The sequence below is a fragment of the Mizuhopecten yessoensis genome, unplaced genomic scaffold (genome assembly GCF_002113885.1).
Source record: "Mizuhopecten yessoensis strain PY_sf001 unplaced genomic scaffold, ASM211388v2 scaffold716159, whole genome shotgun sequence".
Lineage (NCBI taxonomy): Eukaryota > Metazoa > Mollusca > Bivalvia > Pectinida > Pectinidae > Mizuhopecten > Mizuhopecten yessoensis.
Window position 1 is genome coordinate 34,184 of NW_018479977.1, and position 26,011 is coordinate 60,194.

General features: G+C 38.0%; 4 protein-coding genes across 11 annotated transcripts in view; 2 read left to right on the forward strand and 2 right to left on the reverse strand.

The window, feature by feature from the left end:
* The first annotated feature begins 222 nt into the window (after positions 1–222).
* On the forward strand, positions 223–11,022 carry LOC110441888 (chromobox protein homolog 8-like). 3 transcript variants are annotated; one of them, XR_002461962.1, is made up of 6 exons: positions 223–382; positions 510–553; positions 665–730; positions 3,614–3,674; positions 8,004–9,835; positions 10,575–11,022. XR_002461962.1 is itself a non-coding variant. In XM_021485178.1 (5 exons), the coding sequence occupies exons 1-5, from the start codon at positions 314–316 to the stop codon at positions 8,970–8,972; spliced, it is 1,209 nt and encodes a 402-aa protein (XP_021340853.1). In that variant the 5' UTR covers positions 223–313; the 3' UTR covers positions 8,973–11,022. The 3 variants fall into 3 exon arrangements, 1 of the variants encoding a protein (XP_021340853.1); XR_002461963.1 differs by having other exon boundaries at positions 8,004–9,700; XM_021485178.1 differs by having other exon boundaries at positions 8,004–11,022.
* LOC110441889 (KH domain-containing protein 3-like) lies at positions 9,707–11,022 on the forward strand. Of its 5 annotated transcripts, none has more exons than XM_021485180.1 (2): positions 9,707–10,725; positions 10,761–11,022. In XM_021485180.1, the coding sequence occupies exons 1-2, from the start codon at positions 9,730–9,732 to the stop codon at positions 10,839–10,841; spliced, it is 1,077 nt and encodes a 358-aa protein (XP_021340855.1). In that variant the 5' UTR covers positions 9,707–9,729; the 3' UTR covers positions 10,842–11,022. The 5 variants fall into 5 exon arrangements, with proteins under 5 accessions (XP_021340855.1, XP_021340856.1, XP_021340858.1 ...); XM_021485181.1 differs by having other exon boundaries at positions 9,707–10,194; positions 10,321–11,022; XM_021485183.1 differs by having other exon boundaries at positions 9,707–9,802; positions 9,929–11,022.
* Positions 11,023–12,031: 1,009 nt separating this feature from the next.
* On the reverse strand, positions 12,032–14,800 carry LOC110441890. Its single transcript, XM_021485185.1, has 2 exons — positions 13,937–14,800; positions 12,032–13,072 (listed from the first exon to the last, which is right to left on the reverse strand). Exons 1-2 carry the CDS (start codon positions 14,259–14,261, stop codon positions 12,597–12,599), a joined length of 801 nt encoding a protein of 266 aa, XP_021340860.1. The 5' UTR covers positions 14,262–14,800; the 3' UTR covers positions 12,032–12,596.
* A 9,738-nt stretch (positions 14,801–24,538) lies between these two features.
* LOC110441885 (chitinase-3-like protein 1) overlaps positions 24,539–26,011 on the reverse strand; it is a 45,836-nt gene continuing 44,363 nt past the window's right edge. The window contains exon 12 of one of the 2 annotated variants that reach the window (XM_021485170.1): positions 24,539–25,055. In XM_021485170.1, coding sequence (XP_021340845.1) covers positions 24,862–25,055 — 194 coding nt within the window. In that variant the 3' untranslated portion in view covers positions 24,539–24,861. The remainder of the gene's footprint in view (positions 25,056–26,011) is intronic. The other variant, XM_021485171.1, reaches the window with a different exon arrangement.

The window sequence follows — 26,011 nt, forward strand, 5'->3', positions numbered from 1 at the left end:
CGGACTTGGATAGCATAATACTACTACAAATTTAATGTAATTCTTAGTTTTCATTTATACATTTACGTATATGAAAAGTAAACAATAAACTCGTAATATATATAAAGGGCAACATTAGTACGACATTAATGTATTTGGCAACATTTTAGCCAGCTACGCGGCGCATTGAACTTTCACAGGCCGCTGCGGCCTCAGATATGCTAATTTGTGACGTCACTTGGTAGCATTATGGGATGTGGTATTTATATCCCTGGCGTTGTGGCGATCGAACGTATGTGTCGATCGTAATATTTATCGGATTTGGGGACATATTATGGAAATAAGGACAATGGGGGAACGCGTTTTTGCTGCCGAATGCATACAGAAGAAGCGTATACGGAGGGTGAGTTTCTGTGAGGCTGGTATGGGGTAAGGGAGACATTTCTCGGTCACGGGGCTGACTGGTTTCCGCGATTCCTACTTGACACTGTACCTTACATATCCCTGTAATGATATGCTTTACTTTGCAGGGAAAAGTCGAGTTCTTCGTCAAGTGGAAAGGCTGGTCACCTAAGTAAGTGCTCGTATATACGCTCCCTGGTCAGTTTTCACATGTCGCGTGTCGCCCGTCCCCCGGGCCGGCGCCCTCGGATCTTGCTACATCCTCTTTGTTTTCTTTTCCTAGGTACAACACGTGGGAGCCGGAGGAAAACATCCTGGACGCTCGCCTCATCCAGGCTTTCAACTCTCAGTGAGTAACGTAGCTGTTACGGTTTTATCGTTTTAATTAACATGCCATAGTTGGCCATATTCGTGCATGGTTGATTTTGTTAGAAATTTGCACAATACATTCATTGGATAGGATGTATGATATAATGCACTTGGGTTAGCTATTTATGCAAATATTGCCAGATGTAGGGTTTTGATAATAAGCGTGCAAACTAAATTTAAAGTAATTGAAACAGCAAAATTAAAATAATTGACTGTCGTGTTGTACATTACTGAACTAGATATATATATTTCATTATCACAAAAAAAATAACGGTTACATTTTATAGACATATTAACCTGAAATATATACATACAGTATTTAACGTACTTTTTATTCATAAATTTCATATCAGAAGTAATTCAACTACACTGCAGGTACACCCCCTTATGGTACATAAACATAATGCGGGGGGGGGGGGGGGGGGGCCGATAGTCGTGTTCCGAAAGCCAGGTTTTTAGTGTTAATTATTCTCTTTTTTTTTACAACAAAGCGAACAAAGTGTTTTCGTTTTTTTAGCGTTTTCTCGGAAAATCGTTTAATAATCGCTGTATTGTCAAGTCCATCCTGATGTGGATATTTTTGTTTACATATAATCAAGCAATGTGTTGCTCAGATCGATATTTAATCTAAGGAAGCAGTTATGAACTGACATTTTTTTCCTCTCATAGCGTAGTTATTATGTTTTTAATCTAACGATTTCGTATAATTAATTTCTCTTTCTTCTACTCTTACTTTTTTTCTGTGCAGGCTAAACGAAGCTTTATAATGCCAAGTGTACATTTGAGGTTGGAAATTTATTTCATTTGTATAAAATACTATAAATTAAAGCATATTGGATATACATATTACAATAGGGAGGATGCCGACATGTATTACGGAGGTTAGCTCGTTGTCAATATGTGTATTTTTTTTTATTTTTTTGTTATACTTTGAGCAAGACAAAACTAAACTTACCATAACTGTTTAACCAGAATTCATTGTTGTACACGGTCTTTCTAGTTTCCCTGTGGAGGAGAAAGGAAAGGCGGATGGCAAAATTCATATTTTCAGAATTATAACAATACATTTTTTTTGCACGAACTAACGTAACCGAAGAGATCTAAGTGACCCTGGGTATGGTTTGATAAGTAATATATCTCGTTAGTTCGTTAGTTAGTAAGTTCGATGATAATGTTAAATGTCAAGTGATTATATTTTTTTTTCAGATTTAATTCGCTTGAATATATTATTGTTTCAAAATCCATACCTGCGAGGAGTTTCTCGCAGCGATGGTTTACTTATTTGTTGTGGAAGGGGTTTGGGATCGTTATATAGACATTCAGCATTTATTTTGGCTTTTAGAAAGAGAGATGTAGAAATAATATTTCATTTGTATTTATATTTGATGACTTATTTTCTCTAAATGACTGAAATTGTTGATGAATGTAAAACAATACAAAACATACTGCCTCTTTAAGTTGTAAATATACTTAATTTATTTTAGTATCGAAAAATAATCTGATGTTATTGGCATTCTATTTTCTATATTCACTATAAAAAGAAAAACTGTTTTTTGAGAAACATTATTTCTTTGATAAATAAGTATGATAATTAATGAGATCCCAGATAATATCTTGCCGGTACTTGTCAGGAAACTCCAATCAGTACCATCTTTTGTTTTGTAAAACTTCGGCGCACATATTTTTTGTTTTATAATACTTCGTTGCACATAACCTTTGTTTTATAATACTTCGTTGCATTTTGTTGTATAATACTTCGTTGCGCACAGTTTTTGTTTTATAATACTTCGGCGCACATATTTTTTGTTTTATAATGCTTCGTTGCACATAACCTTTGTTTTATAATACTTGGTTTCACACAGTTTTTGTTTTATAATACTTCGGCGCACATTTTTTTTTTTGTAATACTTTGTCGGACATAGTTTTTGTTGTATAATACTTCGTTGCACACAGTTTTTGTTGTATAATACTTCGTTGCACACAGTTTTTGTTTTATAAAACTGCGGCGCACATATTTTTTGTTTTATAATACTTCGTTGCACATAACCTTTGTTTTATAATACTTCGTTGCATTTTGTTGTATAATACTTCGTTGCACACAGTTTTTGATTTATAATATTTCGGCGCACATATTTTTTGTTCTATAATACTTCGTTGCACATAACCTTTGTTTTATAATACTTCGTTGCACATATTCTTTGTTTTATAATACTTTGTCGGACAAAGTTTTTGTTTAATAATACTTTGGCGCACATATCTTTTGTTTTATAAAATTTCGGCGCACATATTTTTTTGTTTTATAATACTTCGTTGCACATAACCTTTGTTTTATAATACTTCGTTGCATTTTGTTGTATAATACTTCGTTGCACATAACCTTTGTTTTATAATACTTCGTTGCACACAGTTTTTGTTTTATAATACTTCGGCGCACATTTTTTTTTTTATAATACTTTGTCGGACATAGTTTTTGTTGTATAATACTTCGTTGCACACAGTTTTTGTTGTATAATCCTTCGTTGCACACAGTTTTTGTTTAATAAAACTGCGGCGCACATATTTTTTGTTTTATAATACTTCGTTGCACATAACCTTTGTTTTATAATACTTCGTTGCATTTTGTTGTATAATACTTCGTTGCACACAGTTTTTGTTTTATAATACTTCGCTGCACATATCCTTTGTTTTATAATACTTTGTCGGACAAAGTTTTTGTTTAATAACACTTCGTTGCACATACTTTTGTTTTATAATACTTCGTTGCACATGAGCCTAACACTGACTTTGTGAAGGAGAAGACGTTGGCATTGATACACTTGTACTTACACTTCGATAGCCATCTCCATTTTTCTCCTTCTGACAGGTACGAAAAAGAGAACCATGTACGACGAAGGGGACCAAAACCTAAGAAGATGCGACTGCAGGTAACTCTAAATATTAGCCTGATTACGGTGTGTGTAATAATCTTACAGAAAAATACGTGCATCTAAAAAACCTCATTTATTTTTTTATAATTAAAAGCTATGTCACAGACGTACATGTATGTTCATATGACCCCAGGGATTTCGAGGTTATTCGGATGCACACTACTACTCGTAAACTACCCATACCCATAGATGCTATGTGTGCACAAATACAGGCTCTTGGTGTCCACAGCATTGTTTGGCAGAAGACGAACTATAAAAAATAAGTAGCTCCTTAATAACCAGATGACGTCACTTGTTTGGACAGTTGGCACAGATATCTTTTGTTTTCACCTGAAGCATATTTTAAACAGTGGGAGAAAATTATCACTGCTGTACACTTTTGAAGGAAGAAAGAAAAAATAGGATGTTTTCCGGTCACTCGGTCTCGCCTGCAAAGTTGAATCAGATTCTGTTAATCACATTGCTATCATAGCATGCAGTTGTGACGTCACAGAACAATATGGTATTAGTAAAAGACAGTGGTTGGAGAACATGCATTTCTTCTGGGATTATACGCTTAAATTCGTAACACTCTATTAAAATAACTTGGCTTGGCATCCATTTCGTGACATATATACATATCTCGACCCGAAATTTTCGCCTTAGCTTCATCCAGCTTCCAGTTATATTAATGTTTCACATTGTCATATAGCAGAAATGTTAAAAGTATATACAGGATCGTAGGGTGCTAGTCTACCGGATGCTGAGCGGCCAAGCAATGGTGTTGAGCTTGGCCCTAAACTCGTCCAGTGTAGCTGGTGTTGCTACCTCTTCTGGGAGTTTATTCCATTCCCAGGTGGATCTGGGGGAAAAGGAATACTTATGTTTTAAATGTCTTTTAGCCAAAATAGGTTTTAAAATGTCTTTTAGTCTATGTTTAACATTTGTGTTAGGCATTGTAGTTTAGAAAAAAGTATGCATGTACATATAATTGTCAAACAGTCGAAAAGGGGTCTTTCATTGCATAATATCCGATAATTGTCGTATAGTCTAGAATCTGATAGGTCACAATAGACTGTCGTTGTCTGTTAGGTCACAATAGGCTGTCGATGTCTAATAGGTCACTATATGCTGTCGTTGTCTGATAGGTCACAATAGGCTGTCGTTGTCTGATAGGTCACAATAGGCTGTCGATGTCTGATAGGTCACAATAGGCTGTGGTTGTCTGATAGGTCACAATAGGCTGTCGATGTCTGATAGGTCACATTAAGTTGTCGATGTCTGATAGGTCACAATAGGCTGTCGTTGTCTGATGGGTCACAATAAGCTGTCGATGTCTGATAGGTCACAATAAGCTGTAGATGGCTGATAAGTCACAATAGGCTGTCGTTGTCTGATAGGTACAATAGGCTGTCGATGTCTGATAGGTCCCAATAGGCTGTCGATGTCTGATAGGTCCCAATAGGCTGTCGATGTCTGATAGGTCCCAATAGGCTGTCGATGTCTGATAGGTCCCAATAGGCTGTCGATGTCTGATAGGTCACAATAGCCTGTCGTTGTCTGATAGGTCACAATAGACTGTCGTTGTCTGATAGGTCACAATAGGCGGTTGTTGTCTGAAAGGTCACAATAGGTTGTCGTTGTCTGATAGGTCACAATAGGCTGTCAATGTCTGATAGGTCACAATAAGCTGTCGCTGTCTGATAGGTCACAATAGGCTGTCGTGGTCTGATAGGTCACAATAGGCTGTCGATGACTGATAGGTCACAATAAGCTGTCGTTATCTGATAGGTCACAATAGGCTGTCGATGACTGATAGGTCACAATAAGCTTTCGATGTCTGATAGGTCACAATAGGCTGTTGTTGTCTGAAAGGTCACAATAGGTTGTCGTTGTCTGATAGTTCACAATAGGATGTCGTTGTCTGATAGGTCACAATAGGCTGCTACTGTCTGATAGGTCACAATAGGTTGCTGTTGTCTGAAAGGTCACAATAGGTTGTCGTTGTCTGATAGTTCACAATAGGTGGTCGTTGTCTGATAGGTCACAATAGGCCGTTACTGCCTGATAGGTCACAATAGGCGGTTGTTGTCTGAAAGGTCACAATAGGTTGTCGTTGTCTGATAGGTCACAATAGGCTGCTACTGTCTGATAGGTCACAATAGGTTGCTGTTGTCTGAAAGGTCACAATAGGTTGTCGTTGTCTGATAGGTCACAATAGGCCGTTACTGCCTGATAGGTCACAATAGGCGGTTGTTGTCTGAAAGGTCACAATAGGTTGTCGTTGTCTGATAGTTCACAATAGGTGGTCGTTGTCTGATAGGTCACAATAGGCTGCTACTGTCTGATAGGTCACAATAGGCTGTTGTTGTCTGAAAGGTCACAATAGGTTGTCGTTGTCTGATAGTTCACAATAGGATGTCGTTGTCTGATAGGTCACAATAGGCCGTTACTGTCTGATAGGTCACAATAGGCGGTTGTTGTCTGAAAGGTCACAATAGGTTGTCGTTGTCTGATAGTTCACAATAGGCTGTCGTTGTCTGATAGTTCACAATAGGATGTCGTTGTCTGATAGGTCACAATAGGCTGTTGTTGTCTGAAAGGTCACAATAGGTTGTCGTTGTCTGATAGGTCACAATAGGCGGTTGTTGTCTGAAAGGTCACAATAGGTTGTCGTTGTCTGATAGTTCACAATAGGCTGTCGTTGTCTGATAGTTCACAATAGGATGTCGTTGTCTGATAGGTCACAATAGGCTGTTGTTGTCTGAAAGGTCACAATAGGTTGTCGTTGTCTGATAGGTCACAATAGGCGGTTGTTGTCTGAAAGGTCACAATAGGTTGTCGTTGTCTGATAGGTCACAATAGGCCGTTACTGTCTGATAGGTCACAATAGGCGGTTGTTGTCTGAAAGGTCACAATAGGTTGTCGTTGTCTGATAGTTCACAATAGGTTGTCGTTGTCTGATAGGTCACAATAGGCGGTTGTTGTCTGAAAGGTCACAATAGGTTGTCGTTGAATTGGTTATCGTTGTTTAGGCTGATGCCTGTATGAATATGTAAGATTCATTTTAAAAAATCCAACAAAGATTGACTGTATAGTATTAGCTTGCTGGCTATATTTATCCCCCCCCCCCAATTTTTTTCTTTTCTTATTTGACACATTGGAAGAACAATTTCTATGTTCATGTGTATGAAGGAAAGGATTTGTGATTTGACCATTCCGATACCCCCTGCAAACAGTTTGAATATGTAGATAAGATAAAGTTGGTGTTATATCTCAGTGAGCTAACTCACTGTTTCCTCAGTTTGCTTTAATAAATTTGACGATTAACACTGAAAGTCCGAGATTTGAGATGTTTTCCAACAGCATCGAATAACCGCTGTGCGATACAGGTCCCACCGGTATTTTTTATTAGAATATTTAAGCTGAGAAAATAGAGTTTTGCTATTATCGATGATAAATGACTTGCATTTTTGTTGTTGTCCCACCTACGAGGCAGACGAATGTCGTGAAGGTAAGGCTAGGTAAGGTATCTGTGAATTTTGAATTTGAAATATAAACTATTTCAAGTTTGACGATTAATCTTGCTAATTTATCAGCCAAACCTTTTTATTTTAACTTGAATTTGAAATATTTGAAAATTAAGTAAACTTCTGTCGAACTTAAAATTAAAAAAAAAAATGAAAGTTTATAAAAAGTTCATTCCGCGTTTGAAATTTTTTAAAAACAAAAACAAAATATATTTAAAATTGTACTTAAGTGTCGTAAAGCGTACAGCCAAAACCAACTATTTTTTCACCATAGTTAAACATTGAGTGTACATCTAGCTCCAAGCATCAGATGATTTGCTGTTTATATGATCCAAGATAAACGTTGATAAGCCCATGAGGTTCAGCTCTGTTTCTCAGATCAAGTGCGGTTAATGGTCAAAACAGAGACAGGGCGAGATGTACAAATGTGTCATTCCGCAGATGTCTTGTGTATGTTAAGCCGGGATATACAAGTGAGAATAGTGTAAAAATTACCAAATGCAGATAGATCTTTTTTCTTCTTCCCCTACATCGTTTTCTTGGCAACAGCTGTTTGTCTATGATTGTAGTTAGACAACTAAACCTTATTTTATCATCGTCAAAGCTCGGGAATGGTTAGCCTTTACAGCTAGCATTATGATGCATGCAAGTTGTTGTAGTACATCGCGGTATCGCCATAAATGCAATTGATAATTGTCGATAGTCTAGCTTTAAGAAGTTCTTTTGACCTTGTTTTATAGCTGAAGAAAGGAATAAGCTACTATTGTCCAACTTACTGGTATTGAACTAGCTGGTCCCCTTATATTTGTGTTTACAGGAGTCGGACGACTCGGATCAGCGACGACAAGACAGTTCCGAGTTCTCGGCCGCGGATAGCGACAAGGATCCCCATAGCGACGACGATACAGACGACTCAAGCTCGGAAGAAATCTCGTTCAAGATATCAGACAGGAAGAGTCCGATGTCTTCCCACCATGGAGATGGCGCTTCAAACTCCGTGTTGGCTGATGGCGATCTTGCACTGTCCAAGGAAGCTACGGATTCGTCCCAAAACAATGATTCGTTCAACTCGCTGTCAAGTGGGCACGGATTCTCCCCGCCCGACGGCTCTCATTCACCTCCCCCTCCCCAACTGATCCCTATCAAACGGCCGCGGGGTCGTCCCCGCGGGCGTCCGCCTCTGTCCGGAAGAGGCGGCCCACCAACACTGAGGCTCAATGTTGGCGTCATTCGTGGTCGTGGCCGTGGGCGAGGGCGTGGCTCTCCTGGTAGAGGGCGTGGTCGTGGCCGTCCTCCTCTCGGAGGAAGGGGACGTGGTTTATCCGGGAGGGGAAGGGTGTCCCGTGGGAGGGGGCTAGGTAGGGGATTACGAGGTGTTGGAAGAAACACTGTCATCAGAAAGCCGAACTCGAGCTTATTAGCGCTGACTAATAAACCAAAAGTCAAGAAAATCCACGAAGGACAAATGAAAATTAAAGATATGGACTTTTCCAAATCTAAAAAGATTGAGACCGGTATGTTTCTGAAGGACAGGAAAGAAAACATGCAAGGTGTTAGTATTCTTGAGAAGGAATCTCGACATGAGTCGGGCAAATCTATCCATTTTTCGCAACCTGTGGAGCAAAGAGACTACTGGCGTCCTCCTTCTGACGTCAAAACAATGCTGGATCACGTGATGGTGACGGATGTTACTACAACAGGAGGGACAGTTACAGTGCGCGAATCTTCATCCAATTCCGGATTTTTCCAGGAGAGAGATGGCGAGAATTCTGTCGAACAAGCATAAACAATGCACGACGCATGTATTAGTTGTCTGTCTGATCACTCAGCACTGTTGTGGAAGGTGTTGTGTGAATGGTATTATTAAGTTAATTAATTTCATATGATCGCCATCTTCTGCTCAGAAGCAATTGCTTTACACAAAGGAGCCGCCCAGACATACTGGTAAAGGCCTAGGAGGACACAGGGATAGTATGTATACACACCATATACTGTATAGTGATACAGTCCTTAACCAGTGTGTGTAGGTGCTATTCCTCCTCTGTCTGTACCAGTGTGTGTACGTTCTATTTATCTGTCTCCTCTGTCTGTACCAGTTTGTGTATGTGCTATTCCTCCTCTGTCTGTACCAGTGTGTGTACGTGCTATTCCTCCTCTGTCTGCACCAGTGTGTGTACGTGCTATTCCTCTGTCTACCAGTGTGTGTACGTGCTATTACTCCTCTGTCTACCAGTGTGTGTCCGTGCTATTTCTCTGTCCCGTCTGTCTGTACCAGTGTGTGTACGTGCTATTCCTCTGTCCCGTCTGTCTGTACCAGTGTGTGTACGTGCTACTCCTGTCTGTACCAGTGTGTGTACGTGCTATTCCTCTGTCTACCAGTGTGTGTACGTGCTATTACTCCGTCTCCTCTGTCTGTACCAGTGTGTGTACGTGCTATTCCTCTGTCCCGTCTGTCTGTACCAGTGTGTGTACGTGCTACTCCTGTCTATACCAGTGTGTGTACGTGCTACTCCTGTCTGTCCCAGTGTGTACGTGCTATTAATATGTCTGTACCAGTGTGTGTACGTGCTACTCCTGTCTGTACCAGTGTGTACGTGCTATTAATATGTCTGTACCGATGTGTGTACGTGCTATTCCTCTGTCCCGTCTGTCTGTACCAGTGTATGTACGTTCTCTTTATCTGTCCCCTCTGTCTGTACCAGTGTATGTACGTTCTATTTATCTGTCCCGTCTGTCTGTACCAGTGTGTGTACGTGCTATTCCTCCTCTGTCTACCAGTGTGTGTACGTGCTATTACTCCGTCTCCTCTGTCTGTACCAGTGTATGTACGTTCTATTTATCTGTCGCCTCTGTCTGTACCAGTGTATGTACGTTCTATTTATCTGTCCCCTCTGTCTGTACTAGTGTATGTACGTTCTATTTCTCTGTCCCCTCTGTCTGTACCAGTGTATGTACGTGCTATTACTCCGTCTCCTCTGTCTGTACTAGTGTATGTACGTTCTATTTATCTGTCCCGTCTGTCTGTACCAGTGTATGTACGTTCTATTTATCTGTCGCCTCTGTCTGTACCAGTGTATGTACGTTCTATTTATCTGTCTCCTCTGTCTGTACCAGTGTATGTACGTTCTATTTATCTGTCCCCTCTGTCTGTACCAGTGTATGTACGTGCTATTACTCCGTCTCCTCTGTCTGTACCAGTTTGTGTATGTGCTATTCCTCCTCTGTCTGTACTAGTGTGTGTACGTTCTATTTCTCTGTCTGTACCAGTGTGTGTACGTGCTATTAATATGTCTGTACCAGGGTGTGTACGTGCTATTAATATGTCTGTACCAGTGGGTGTACGTGCTATTAATATGTCTGTACCAGTGTGTGTACGTGCTATTAATAGGTCTGTACCAGTGTGTGTACGTGCTATTAATATGTCTGTAGCAGTGTGTGTACGTGCTATTGATATGTCTGTACCAGTGTGTGTACGTGCTATTAATATGTCTGTACCAGTGTGTGTACGTGCTATTTCTCTGTCCCCTCTGTCTGTACCAGTGTGTGTACGTGCTATTTCTCTGTCCGTACCAGTGTGTGTACGTGCTATTACTCTGTCCCCTCTGTCTGTACCAGTGTGTGTGGTCGGTGTGATTTAACATATTCATCTTGTTGACTTATCGTGATTTCACTCCAAATGACTTGAATATTGTGGTAGAGTAGGTGTAACAATGGAGGTGTACTGTTGGCGTTACGTGGTGTAGATATACAGTATACTGACAAATGTTTTACGATATCAAATATAAGGACATTATGTTGGATATAAAATGTTGTACAATATAAAATTGAAGACCAGCTATAAAGATTCTAGTTCTTCCTCCTTGTTTTAATATCACAAAGCATTGTTTTAAGAACGTAAGGAAATTATTATCTGAAAAACGGCGATGTCGGTACCACTGCTGTCTGATTATATGACGTTATAATCGAGGCCAGAGGTGAATGTCAATGAGCTAGCCTATCAAACCTAACAGTTTTCCCTGCTACGCAATTAGCTTTGGAATGTGTAAGAAATCTGATAATATAACAAGTATAGGTTTGGCATTTTACAATATATCTGTTAGCTGTGTTTTGAAGAAGAATGCTTCAGATAACCGTATGGTAACAAATTTTACACTCAAGTTTCGGAGGTTTACCCTAAACATGATAACAGCAGAATCATTTAGAAACATCATAGTATTCTTGTTCAGAAAATCGTTAGTTATGATGAGTTGATACATTCACAAAGTTTATCATAATACTGGTGATTGCATGCTTCTCGGAAAAGAACTCCAGAGCAGATTGTCTGTCTATGCGTCTGTGTCTCCGTTTGTGTGTCCAAAACGGATGGTTTTCGGATGGAATCTTTGGAATAACTCATGTTACGTTAACTTGGCTGAAATATCAGAAGGGCAGGGTAAGAAGTCTAATGGTTTTTGAAGTCAATGTCATATTGGCTTCAAAAATACTGAAATTTCGGGTAAATGTAGATTTCCGGATGCTGTCTCTTGAAAGATACGGAAGATCTAGACTCAACTTAGGTGGTTGATACCTCTTTGGAAGACAGAACAAATCCTTACCTATAATTTGGGATTGATATGTCAAAGGTCAAGGCTACAGGAGCTATTGTTAGACTAAAATTATGCAATAATGCTGATTTTGGAAGAATTCTGTTAAGACAATTTTGTGTAAATGCTAATTTTAGGAGGGGCGGGAAAAGCCTATTGATTTTTCTTGGGGTAGCTTCGTCAAAGGTCATAGGCTAAAGTAGCTATGAAATACTTAAGATCTTAAACGAACTTGGATGGCTGTTGGCCCTGGGAAGTCGAGAAGGTGTGTTGCTTTGAGATATGTTGAAATCTTCTGAAAATGTTGATTGTTGAAAATGGTGGGTCACTATGTGAGAAAGCGAAGGTCAAGGGCGGCTATAAATAGACTATTTTCTGTTATTTAATCTGAACAATTGTTTCCGGTATTTACATAATCGGATGTATGATTACAAATGCAGACACACTCCCAACAAAATAGACGAACCAAAATCTATAATCTGAGAGGAGTAGTTGAGGTTTTAAACAAGTCCGGGGAGGGAGACAATCGCTAAACTGATATCAAGACAAGAAAACAATGAAATAATTTCTGAACATTTTTATTCATCTTTGGCACTATTATACGATAATAACTCAAAAACAAGTATAAAAACGACCGGATTAAAACCGTAACAATAAAAACACAGCACTATTACAGGATCTGTCATCATAGCGTTTTATCGGGATACAGACAGCATCCCCCATTAATAGATACGTCCAGCATGTTGTGTCCGTTCTATAACACTAGCTATTTGTGATAATACAGAGATCAGATTATGATTTCAGCACGCACTATTATTATAATTTATTTAGTCACGAACACATCCGCTAAAGCCATAACTCATCTCGTTCTCGGAACTGTCCGTAATGAAGGACGAAAGTAGTTCGTTGTGGTAGTCATCGCCATGGTTACACTGCCTCTTTGCTGATGGTTGATAGGAGTCGTCAGAAATCTGCCTCTTCCTGCACGAGTGATGTAGTTCTTGACTGTGGAGATAGAAGTCGATGCCGCATTCGACGGTCGGTGTTGACGACAGGGTGTCGATAGAGGAGAAACATGTCGGTGACGACAGGGTGTCGATAGAGGAGAAACATGTCGATGACGACGGGTCTCTGATGTAGAAGTCGGACAAGAAGTCCACCAAGGTAGGTCCATCCGGCATGAAGGTATCGTCTGTCTGTGTGGCCGATTCAAACGTCTCTGGAGACTGGGAGTGGTCGCTGTCTGATGGACTAATAGCACCGGTCATCGTCAACAAGATATCGGCGTAACTGAAGACATCATCTGGAATGGGGGAAAAAGAATTAATTAACATACGTGTATAATGAGTATATCATGTAATTACCGACCTAATCATAAATAAGGGGGTTACATTCCTATAACGTTCACCCTTGAAATCACTTGTGTAGATAGTAGTTGTGTATTGTACATATTGGAACTCCTGTTCAATCAACTTGGTTTTAGCTGTAAACTTTTATACTTTGATAGATTATGATAATGCTGTCTGGATTATTCATCAACCAAGTTTATCTAAAGTTTAAAGATTTCATACTACACTTATGAAATAAATCTTCCACGTCAAATTCGTAATTGAGGCATAATAACAAAAGTTTATATCAATGTACTATATCATTACGCCTCGTAAACCCGTTCAGATCGAGATACCGATTCCCGTCCCCGTTTTGCTAATATGCTGTTGGCACTGGGTTACAACCCATAATTGTATTACAAAGTAACTAGATAACATTCTATCATTGATATTCTCTCTTTTGGTGTCATCATTATTTCTGCTTAATTTTACTAGAAAAGCATAACCAGTACATATAATTGTGTACTAAAACCGTCCGTGTTCAGTTTAAATGTTCTAACCATGAACCCTAGTGATACTTTCATCTAAATAATAATTGTGAGAGTATTCAAACAGTGGAATTAAAACATAAAATGTATTTACTTCAGCTTGCGGGGAGTTTTAAACATCAAAACTTTATATTTAGTGTCATTTTTATATAATTTGTACCCAGTCACCCACTGCAAATGTATATAAGCACAATCCATTAATGTATATTATCTGTATTCAATTGATCTTTGTTTTATATGCTTTGAAAGATGTAGAAATTCCATTTTTTTTCTCTTTTTTTTTCAACTCACCAATAATTGAAGGAAGGTCGTCTTCACTAGACTCTAAACTAGGGCAGAAGTCCTGGACAAAACTATGGAGCTCATCCTCGGTCATAATGAATTCCCGTAGTAGGGTCTGGAACTCGTCCTCGGTCGTACTGAGTTTCCGTAGAACATTCTGTAGCTCATCATCAACAGACGGACACGAGCTGTTGTATTGACGGTCGGGGTAGGGCAGCATCAAGGTCGGTTGAGCCCTGGCCTCGGGATCGTCCCACCCAGGGAACCTTGTCATATCCAACTCGTACTCGACGCTACAATCGACAAACAGGGGCTGAAGTAAGGAGGCATCCATCAGTGCTGTTTGTTTGTTATTTAAGTTGAGTGTTTCTGATGAGATCCTAGAGCGTTGATGCGTATGTTAGAACAGTATCAGAAGCTGTGGTGACGTTCTGACAATTCTCGTGGATTTATGGAACTACCCCGTGTCTTTGGCGTGCGATGTGCTGTACCCATTGGACGGAGTCAGCTGGGAGGGCGGTCCAGAGTTTGGCTTGCTGATTGTTAGTTGTGGGGTGTACTCAAGATGGCCGTGTTTAGACAATGGAGGTGACAAGTCGTTACGGAAGTAATCGACAGCATACAGACCGGTGACGTCACAAAGGCCATAGTGATCCTGGTCTTTGGGCAATTAACACCCGTATATTATCTACGAGTTCGGTCCCTCGCGCTACGTACACAAGTAGGTGGGAATCTATGGTAGATGGATCGGGGATTAACCCGTGTTAAACAAACACTGTCAGTCGAATGACACTGATATAGTTATCTATAGGTAAACAATGGGTAAACAAATACTGGTAATATTAAAAGTTTTCGGCTTTAATAATTACCGGTTTGAATGGGAAAAATAATTAATGTTTCTTATATGTGTTCAAATCTATTTACTTGTTCAAATGTGATATTATAAGTACCTTATCTCTGAGATAACCCTTATAAAGATAAAATAAAATAAAAAATTAGATATCATTTTTTTTTTATATATATCCCAGATTCATTAGAGTTCAGGAAGATCTAACGTAAATATAACCATATATATAAATAATGTCATATGTTTCCGATGGGGAAACAAATGTAATTGTAATGCAATTAAAAATGTAATTGATCATTTGTAAATATAACCAAATATATAAATAATATCATATGTTTCCGACGGGGAAAAAATGTAATTGATCATTCGTAAATATAACCAAATATATAAATAATGTTATATGTTTCCGACGGGGGAAAAAAGGTACCGATGCAATTAAAAATGTAATTGATCCTTCGTAAATATAACCAAATATATAAATAATGTCGTATGTTTCCGACGGGGGAAAAAATGTAATGCAATTAAAAATGATATTGATCATTTGTAAATATAACCAAATATATAACAAATGTCATATGTTTCCGACGGGGAAACAAATATAATTCACTAACAATTACATTTCTTGATAGACTCTATCTACATCACTCCAGTTACAGTTCTACAACTTTCAGCCAATTTAAACATGTTCAAGTCCCATACTCTCAAACTTACGTTACTCTTTGTAATAATCATTAACTAGTACGTGTCCGACTGAACTGCTATCTAATGGACTGCTGTAACTTGTACGTGTCCGACAGAACTGCTATCTAATGGACTGCTGTAACTAGTACGTGTCCGACTGAACTGCTATCTAATGGACTGCTGTAACCAGTACGTGTCCGACTGAACTGCTATCTATTAGCCGTAGCCGATAGATCTAGATTTGTTGTTTAATCACTTTGGATTGGATACTCCCCACCGTTAGTGTTTATAATGACGAGTACTCTGAGGTCAAGATCTTCGTTCTATAAAACCTATGTAGACATGTAATAACAAACAACATTAAGCCATAAACCTGTTAATATGTAAGACATAATTGAGAATAAAAGGTTTCTACAATTAAAAGAAAATTATAAACTTTGAGTTATAGATTGAGTGTACAATTACAAACTGCATATCATCAACTTGGTTAATATTCTGATTTTGAGTGATTCAGCAAGAAAACTGGACGCAAAAAAGGGCATTATGGTGAAATGATCACAGATGTCAGACTTATAAATAATAGTGTTGTACAATTCAGAGGACGACATAATATTTAACTATATATATCTTTTTTTTTTATTTTCCCTCTAATTTCTAGAAACCTTTCGTCCCCTATAAGGTCTTGTAAATTAGATATATTATAGAACTTTTAACGTGTTACAACAACTTGAGTGTACGCTCATTGAACCCTAGGACATGTCTTAATGTACAAAAGTGGTAAAGACTTGCCTCCAATTTCACAATGCATTATCAAACGTTATCGAAATAAGAATCTTGCTACACTCATACAAATTTTAAAATTGTATATTATGAATGTTAAGTACTGAATATATTAAATTATAATGGCCTCAGACGAGGTACATCTCATCACATTCTGTATACTGAAACACAACTTGAAACATTACACACACGAAGACAAAATCATAAACTAACATTAATGTATAAGATTTATAATAATTACACTCCAACTTATCTCGATGATGAATAGCTATACCTTCAGAAATAACTGATTTTGAATACCACAGACAAGAACTACTACTTATATGAATAGCTTCTTGCCTTCTACAATGGTCAAATGGAATGCACTTGATAGCACTGTACGAGATTCTATCTCAATTTCATCTTTTAAAAAGCAACTTTAATACGTCTTTCTCAGAAACTTTTATCAACTGTGTTCCGAGGAAATTTAACATCAATTTATGTCAGCTAAGAAATTTTGAAAGTGATCTAACTTTGATAAGTTACAAGACCATCTGCTTGATGATGCTTCCTGTGTATGTGGTGCACAGAGGGAAGATCTAATACATTTTTTCTTTCAATGTCCTCTGTATTCAAATATGAGGCATCATATTACCACTATTTATAATCTATTATGATATTTAAATATGCACTGTTTATAATATGGTATTAGTAATGCATCTGAACAATTAAATAAAACTATTCTTATACATGTTGACTTTTATATTACATCATCAAAACGTTTCGTTACTTATACATGCTAGATAAATTCCAAATTAATATTCATGTATTGTTATTATTACCAAGGCAAGTTTTGCCCCTCTAACAATGAGTATTACGCTTAAGCCAATGTAGGTGTGCATGTGTGTGTGCATGTGTGTGAGAGGAACATGAATTACAACATTATATACATTTAATCATTGTACATAGCTACCGGAAATAGAAGAAGATTGATATAGGCATAGCCTGTTGTCTGATTCTTTTGTCGACAATGTTTTTATTTTAACTTATATGTTTGTATTATATATGTATTGTCAATGAAACGCTTTTGAACATATTCCTACTGTAAAAACAAAGACGTATATATAGGAAACACAAAACAAATCAAACACAGAGAAAGTGGAACGTTTTATAATATCTACATTTTTGTTTTGTATATATGTTATAACTGATAAGTCAACCGACTTAAAGTAATAAAGAACTTGAACTTGAACATCACTAACAGAGACATATCTTCTAAAGAGATGATAACCTGTCTGAATCTCTTACCAAAGCGCACGCGAGTCGGAAGTCTATTTGGATTGCACCGAGTTCGTTATATAATAAACTTCATTTTTTCCAGATATGCAATTTCCAAACAGTTTGATTCTGTGTATCCTATACTATTGTTTATATTGTTGTGTTTAGTATCGGCTTCATACAGTTTATAATGTATATAAATTAACCTTAACAGCACAGGCAGTCATTACTAAACTGTTATCGAAATCGTAGACAACCACACAATGAGACGTATGTAACAACAGGGAATGGAACCTCGTGTTAACCTCGTATTCCCGTATTCGATTATCATCACATAACCTTAAGATAGAAAGTGGGAGATATACGAATACTGCTAGGACCGAAAGGGTATGTGAATTATGTGATCTCAATGATATAGAGGACGAATTTCACTTTATTTTGAAGTGTCCATTTTATTGCAACATACGCTTTAAATCCTTAAAGCCATACTATTATCGCAAACCAAGTGTGTTTAAATTTATACAATTACTTAGTGTAAATAATGTTAAAGAAATAAACAATCTAGGAAAATTCATACATTTCGCATTTAAGCAACGTTCTCGAGTATCATAGTCTTATATATATATATATATATATGTGTGTGTGTGTCTGGCATATATTACTCTCCTTATTACAGGTACAATTGCATGAATGCTATGTATGTAATTGTTATATAATAACTGTATTGTACACACGTAATTTGTCTTATAAGCCGAAATGGCTTACAGAATAAAAGAATTGAATTGACGGACTCGGCTTTCTAAGAATAAAAGCTATCGATTAATTATGGCCAAAGGTGAATTCTGTGTGTAACCAAAGTAAATGCATATGAGCGTGACCAGATTCTGTTAATCAGGACCGAGACGTAATATACGTCTCTGATCAGGGCGACTTCGAATCGGGTAAGTGTTACCTGTGTGAGTTCACTTGTGTATTTGGCAGTGTATGTCAACTTGTCACCTTCCCTACAGATCTGGGAAATGTTTACTAGACAGAGGTGTAAGAGTTTTAGTAAACTAGTTTATAAAAGTGTCACATGTTTCAACATACATTGAAATTCAGCATTCACATACGGTAATATTAAAACATCCTACCAATTCTGACCTACGAGATATTCCACAACCTACTTCTCATGTTTAAGTTATAGCAAATATTGTCTCCTCATTGGGAAATCATCTGGTTGTATAAGAACAGTAATATAAATATGTATTTATATCTTCTTCAAGAATGGAGAAAATAAAGAGAAAACTAATTATAAGCAAACATTTGAAATTAATCATCCAGAAAACTTAAGTTATAATAATATGTTTTAACAAATTTCCCCATACTTAGCAATAGTACTTTTATATATGTTTTGTTACCTTGCTGTGATATTTTTTCTTATGTTTTGTGGTAATAATAGCTCTTCAGCGCTAATGTTTCTGTTTTCTTAAAGTTGTAATATAAATTCGGCTCATTTTGACCAGCGACTATATACTATAAATCTCTGTTTTGACAGACTGTATATGGATGTGTGGAATTGGTAAGATAATAATTTGGCTTACAAATCAACATTGAATTTCGGCGTTAAAACCTCGCTACACAACTCGATAACAAACTCTTTTTTTGATGAGCATTTTATATTGTCATTCAATACAATGCAATTTGATAACACGATTCTTGGCTTCCCAAATATTCATCATGTTTCACGAGGGCAAAGCTAAGTGAAATTTGATTAATCAAGGGAAACAAAGAATCGTGTTTCCCAACTACAAGGGCAATAATTAAGTATTCGATTATACCGAGATAAACCAATAACATGATAGTAAAGATGGTCTGATTGAAGCGTCATTGTTGTCGTCTGCTTCAGTCCTAAGCATATATCGAAAGAGAGGCTCCAAATAGGGAAATATGACAGCGGGAACTTCAGGCGTGAGGATTACACATTTTTAGCTCACCTGGTCCGAAGGACCCTGGTGAGCTTATGCCATATCGTGGCGTCCGTCGTCCATCGTCTGTCCGTCGTCCGTCCGTCCGTCAACAATTTATTTCAACGACTTCTTCTTCTTAACCACTGATTGGAATTTAACTAAATTTGACTGGAAGCATCCATAGGTGGTGGGGATTCAAAATTGTACAAATGGTTCGACTGACACCCCAGGTTGCTGAGGGGCGGGCCAAAAAGGGTTATTTGGCTTTATTGCTTTAAGCGACTTCTTCTCTGGAACTAAGAGATATATATCAACCATATTTGACTGGAAGCATCCAAAGGTGGTGGAGATTCAAAATTGTACAAATGGTTGGGCTGAACCCTCAGGGGGCTGAAGGGCGGGGCCAAAAGGGGACAATTTGGCTGTATTGCTACAAACGACTTCTTCTGTAGAACTATGCACTGGTTATCAATCATATTTAATCAAAAGCATTCATGGGAGGCAGAGATTCAAAATTGTACAAATGGTGTGACTGACCCCCAGGTGGCTGAGGGGCGGGGCCAAAAAGGGTTATTTGGCTATATTGCTTTAAGCGACTTCTCCGGAACTAAGATATACATGTATATATCAACCATATTTGACTGGAAGAATCCCTAGGTGGTGGAGATTCAAAATTGTACAAATGGTTGGGCTGACCCCCCACCCCCCACTCCACCCCCAGGGGGCTGAAGGGCGGGGCCAAAAGGGAACAGTTTGGCTATATTTCTACAAACGACTTCTTCTGTAGAACTATGCACTGGATATAAATCATATTTAATCAAAAGCATTCATGGGAGGCAGGGTTTCAAAATTGTTCAAATGGTGTGACTGACCCCTCAGGTGGCTGAGGGGCGGGCCAAAAAGGGTTATTTGGCTATATTGCTTTAAGCGACTTCTTCTCTGGAACTAAGAGATATATATAAACCATATTTGACTGGAAGCATCACTAGGTGGTGGGGAATACAAAATTGTACAAATGGTGGGGCTGACCCCCCCCCCCAGGGGACTGAGGGCGGAGCCAAAAGGGGGCAATTTGGCTATATTGCTATAAAGGACTTCTTCTGTAAAACTATGCCATGGATATCGATCATATTTGGTCGGAAGCATTCATTGGAGGCAGGGATTCAAAATTGTACAAGTGGAGGGGCTAAAAAAGGTTTATTACTTGGAAATGGTTGAGATCCCCACAATATAACCATATATACAATTGCTGAGTATAAAGAGAAGAATGCACATTTGCTTCCAGGATGGCTCTAGGGTCTGGCCCCACCCTTGGATACATACTAGTCCCTAGGCCATAACTTTAAAATGGTTGAGATCACCAACCCAAATATATATATACAAATGCTGGGCATAAAGAGACGAATGCAGTCATTATATTAGAATAGACCCTGGGGTCTGACCGAACTCCTAGGGACCTAGTTTCTAAGTCACAGCTTGGAAACAGTTGAGATCCCCACCATATAACCATATATACAATTGCTGAGAATAAAGAGATGAATGCACATATGCTTCCAGGATGGCATTGGAGACTGCCCCATCCGTGGAGATTTAACCCCTGGGTCATAACTTCGAAATGGTTAAGATCCCCACCCCAAAACTATATATACAATTGTTGGTCATAATGAGACGAATGCAGTCATGATATTAGAATTGACCCCAGGGTCTGCCCCACCCTTGCAGACTTAACCTCTGGGTCATAACTTTGAAACGGTTGAGATCCCCACCCCAAAACTATATATACAAATGCTGGGCAAAAAGAGAGAAATGCAGTCATGATATTAGAATTGATCCTTGGGTCTGGCCACAACCCTAGGGATCTAGTTTCTGAGTCACAGCTTGGAATCAGTTGATATTCCCTCCCCGTAACCATACATTAAATTGCTGGGCATGAAAAATCTAATACAGACATACTACAAGAATTGGATTGGGGTCTGGCATATTCCCTTGGATCTCATTTGGAGAATGTTTGCCATGACTGCTTAGATATCCAGGTGAGCGATACAGGCCCTCTGGGCCTCTTGTAACTTGTTTTAATTTCCCTATCATGTGATCAATTCAATTCAATTAGTTTATTCTGTAAGCCTTACGACCTAAAAGATACAAAACACAATATTAATACATATTACCAGGTTAAACAGAGAAATGATGTACAGGAGAGTGATAATTGTATATAATCGTATCATATACACACATACACACACATACACACACACACACACACATACACACACACAAGAATGTGATAATACTAAAATGACTGAGAGCGCTTCTTAAAAGCAAATCTTATATATTTACCAAGATTACACAAATCTTTTACATTATTAGCACTGAGCAATTGAACAAGTTTAAATACACTGGGACGACTAAAATAGTATGGCTTCAGGTGTCTCACCCGTAAATCTACATAAATAAGACACTTAAGGATGAAGTGAAACTCATCCTCAATATCATGAGTATCACATAATATACAAACGCTATTGGACCTAGCTAAATTATTGTATCTTCCAATTTCAATATTGAGCTTGTGGGCGCTTAAGCGAATACATGAAATACTGTTCTTATACAACTGATCAATAGTTTTTTTTCGGGTAGTATTGCAGACCAAAATCATCTACTAAATGCTGATACAATGTTCCTTTTGGGGAATTCTGTATTTTAGACAAAATTTCTTGTACATGTATATCATACAATTTGTGCTCTATTACCTTGTACACAATCTTACTTTCATAGCAGTTATTCCATAAATACCCTAATCCTAACTTATTCAATTCTGATTGTATATTTATAATCCAATCATCATTATCTAATATTCTCTGTCCATAACATGCTTTCAATATACAATTGTCTGTTTCTTTCACTTTAACCCAGTATTTTAATATTTTTATTTTCCAAACAATACACATTGGAAGTCTACCTTATTCGTAATATACAAGGTCATTACATGTATTTTTACCCACACCTAGTTGTTTTTTTTACAGAAATATGTATGAATTTTTCAACTTCTATGTAATCCAATTGTTTCCAGCCGTGGTTGATATGTACAGACTATTGACCAGCCGTGGTTGATATGTAGACTATTAACCAGCCGTGGTTGATATGTACAGACTATTAACCAGCCGTGGTTGATAAGTACAGACTATTGACCAGCCGTGGTTGATATTTACAGACTATTGACCAGCCGTGGAAGTTATTTTTACACGTATTGGCAATTAGCATGCACTGACGTATTTTTCATACGGAAAAAAATGTTTCTGTGAATAGGCAGTGTCACGTGACCTCCACAGGCCTTATTTGACCAAGGAATCGAATTAAATGTAAATATTGCTTCAACTGGGTTTAAAAGCTGATAATAATTTTCTGACAATTTCAATGTTTATGCTGGTATCAACGCAAATTGGATAGATACATATTTATCCTGAATCACCTGTTAGGGTTTCAAGGTAGGGCTTTATGTTACATAACAGAGACGTATAATAATATAATACGTATTATACGTCTCTGATAATACATATGTATGAAACATCTAAAGCGTAGTATGTACCTCTCTGATGCATTCATACCGGCATTAACATTTAAAAAATGCCGTCAAATCCTTTTGTTTTGATCTAAATATAGGTATTCCCTTATACTTTCGATATTGAATAAATATGTAAAACAACATTTATTAAAATAACATTTATTGTGAGAAGTGTTACTGGGGTGAAAAACACGTACTTACGTCCGTGGGTAATGTCGACGTTAAACCACCAGAAGAAACATGCACCTACAATAACTAACCAATTGAATGTGAAATATTCCAAACGTGGCTCTGAAAGAGACCACGCCTACATAAATAGTGAACATTTTGCATGGATAAAGAAAGTGAAAGGAAAGATATCAATCATTCCAACAATACTAAGCTTACTTGGCAAACTCAACAGAGAGCTGCAGCAAGAAAGTTCGTTGAGTTCCCTTTTAGAACCTAGAATGCCCGTCACCTTTTCTACAGATGTAAGCAACTAACCCTCTGATGACACTCCTTACAGACAAGTAGACGATCCACACATACTGTGATAATGCTTAGGTCCCTGTGGGTGATGAGTGCATGGTCCACACATACTATGATAATACTTAGGTCCCTGTGGGCGATGAGTGCATGGTCCACACATACTGTGATAATGCTTAGGTCCCTGTGGGTGATGAGTGCATGGTCCACACATACTGTGATAATACTTAGGTTCCTGTGGATGATGAGTGCATCAGGATTTACTTACCGTCATGTAATATATGTATTTGTTACTACTCCATATTCACATCGAATGTTTACATACATATTTCTAACTGATAAAAAACAAACATTCAAATTTTCTCCTTTTTCTTTTTATTTCATATAATAATTCTGTATCAAACTTATTAAACTAAGTGTTTGGAGGGTGCAACGATAGAAAGTAAGAACCGACGATAGCCTACACAAACTGTTCAAAAGGCCTGTTCGTTTATGCGGAACAACCGGTTTGTCTGTTTTTAAAAGTAGCATTTTCGGGTATAAATCCTGGCGGACCTGCAAATCTTTATGCAGGCTTTGTAAGCCTTTGTCAAGGCGCATCATATTACTAAGTCCGACCTTTTTCACAAACGAACAATTCTGGTTTAACCGGTTCAACCGTTTGGATCGCGATAAACGAAAACGGCCCTGGACAGTCGTACCATTTTAAGTGCTCCCGCCATGAGATCTTTGTTTTGAACACGCTGACTCTAGTACCACCTGTCTGGCAGGTATTGATATAATGTGTGACGATCCAGCGCATACAATTTAAAAACATACTCCTATGAGTCGTAATTCTATTTGACAGGTCTATTAAAGTAGATTACTACAACAGGTTACGTATCATCCTCGATATCCAGGGGTTACGCTTACTTTCGCTCTCTACACCCCTGGAATATGTCATGGCAAAATTGAAGGCACGAAGATAGCTGTTTGATTGGTCTCAGGTAAAAAATATTGACCCATAGCTAGGCTGATACATATCCTTTGAAGATTACAAAGGAGAGACGCCCGACTTCAAAGCCTGTCAATTTTACCGTTACGTAACCGCGAGATTCTTTTGATGTACATCAAAGGATCGAACTAGTTTTCAACAAGGTGGCGCACATCGAGCCTTTAATTTTGCCATGACAAATTCGCGGGGTGTAGAGAGCGGAAGTAAGCGTAACTCCTGGATATCGAGGATGGTTACGTACATGTAAAATAGAAACCAATGAAAACAATTTCTTGTTCAATGGTCCGCCATTTTGATCTCTGAAACGCGCATCAGAAAATTTAAAGAACAGTGTGTATATGAAAGTTTTTGAGACATTAGTTGAGCATTGTTGTAAGCGGTATGTCCACACATAGGCCACTAAGCACACCCTTGCACATTAAAGGTATAGTCACAGATGAGAAATTGGGGGTGGAACGCACGTCCGGGTCCACAGCTCGTGCGATACGTGATACCATGAGAACACTCGATAAACTTCTCGCACGAATGTGGATCTTTGTAGATACCATTTACTCTGCCCCGGCAAAACTCACTCCTCCTAGTTCCTCCAAAATCTGACAAAACACAAAAAGTCATGTTACATATCGTTTATAATTTGGTGTGTGTTTTATTTGAATACTTGACTAATTTTGTTGTCATAGATTACGCAGTACTTGCAATTATACTTGTTTGTATAAATCATTGTATACCATGAAATCTGTTCATTCCAGATAAAGCGCTCTAGATATTTATACATACGTAGCCCCCACCCCCTTAACCTCCGTTGGGATATAAATGAAGCCGCCGTTGACTAGGTAGCCCTGTCGACTAGGTAGAGCAGTAGTGTAACAGAATGAACTCCTGGGATCGAGTACTGGCCTAACCCCGCTAAACTTTTACATTTAGAACACTCATGTTGATTGTATTTTTCTCACCTTCATATTTTTTTCATAACAGTCTCGTAAGATAGGGGTTTCTTTTCAGAAATGATTTATAAAAGCTAAAGTCATGCAGGAATAAACAGCTCCCAAATTTTTCTTAGAGTTTTTTGGCAGTGGTACGTTAATCCTTATGAATTTTTGCTTTCATTTTCCAAAGTTAATCCAGACGTATAGAAAAATGCACGAATAGAAATGAATGATTCATACAGAGTTTGAGTAATAAGCAAAATGGTAATATACTGTAGCTGCTTGGAAGTGCTGGCAGGATATATCGTCGATTGAAAAGTTACGTATACTATCGATAAGCATGTTATATGGCAGGTAAGAAGGTTGTTTGGTAGGTATTTAGGTTGTATGGTAGATAAGAAGGTTGTATGGTAGGTAAGAAGGTTGTATGGTAGGTAATAATGTTGTTTGGTTGGTAGGAAGGTTGTATGGTAGGTGATAATGTTGTTTGGTTGGTAGGAAGGTTGTATGGTAGGTAATAATGTTGTTTGGTTGGTAGGAAAGTTGTTTGGTAGGTAAGAAGGTTGTTTGGTAGGTAATAAGGTTGTTTGGTAGGTAATAAGGTTGTTTGGTAGGTAATAATG

Excerpts from the sequence above, each read along its gene's own strand:
- LOC110441888 (XM_021485178.1), top strand. The coding sequence starts at position 314 with ATGGAAATAAGGACAATGGGGGAACGCGTTTTTGCTGCCGAATGCATA. Across the intron at positions 554-664 it reads TGGAAAGGCTGGTCACCTAA|GTACAACACGTGGGAGCCGG; the intron begins GTAAGTGCTCGT and ends TTCTTTTCCTAG. Across the intron at positions 731-3,613 it reads ATCCAGGCTTTCAACTCTCA|GTACGAAAAAGAGAACCATG; the intron begins GTGAGTAACGTA and ends TCCTTCTGACAG.
- LOC110441889 (XM_021485180.1), top strand. The coding sequence starts at position 9,730 with ATGTCTGTACCAGTGTGTGTACGTGCTACTCCTGTCTGTACCAGTGTG. Across the intron at positions 10,726-10,760 it reads TGTCCCCTCTGTCTGTACCA|GTGTGTACGTGCTATTACTC; the intron begins GTGTGTGTACGT and ends GTCCGTACCAGT.
- LOC110441890 (XM_021485185.1), bottom strand. The coding sequence starts at position 14,261 with ATGGATGCCTCCTTACTTCAGCCCCTGTTTGTCGATTGTAGCGTCGAG. Across the intron at positions 13,073-13,936 it reads CGACCTTCCTTCAATTATTG|ATGATGTCTTCAGTTACGCC; the intron begins GTGAGTTGAAAA and ends CCCCCATTCCAG.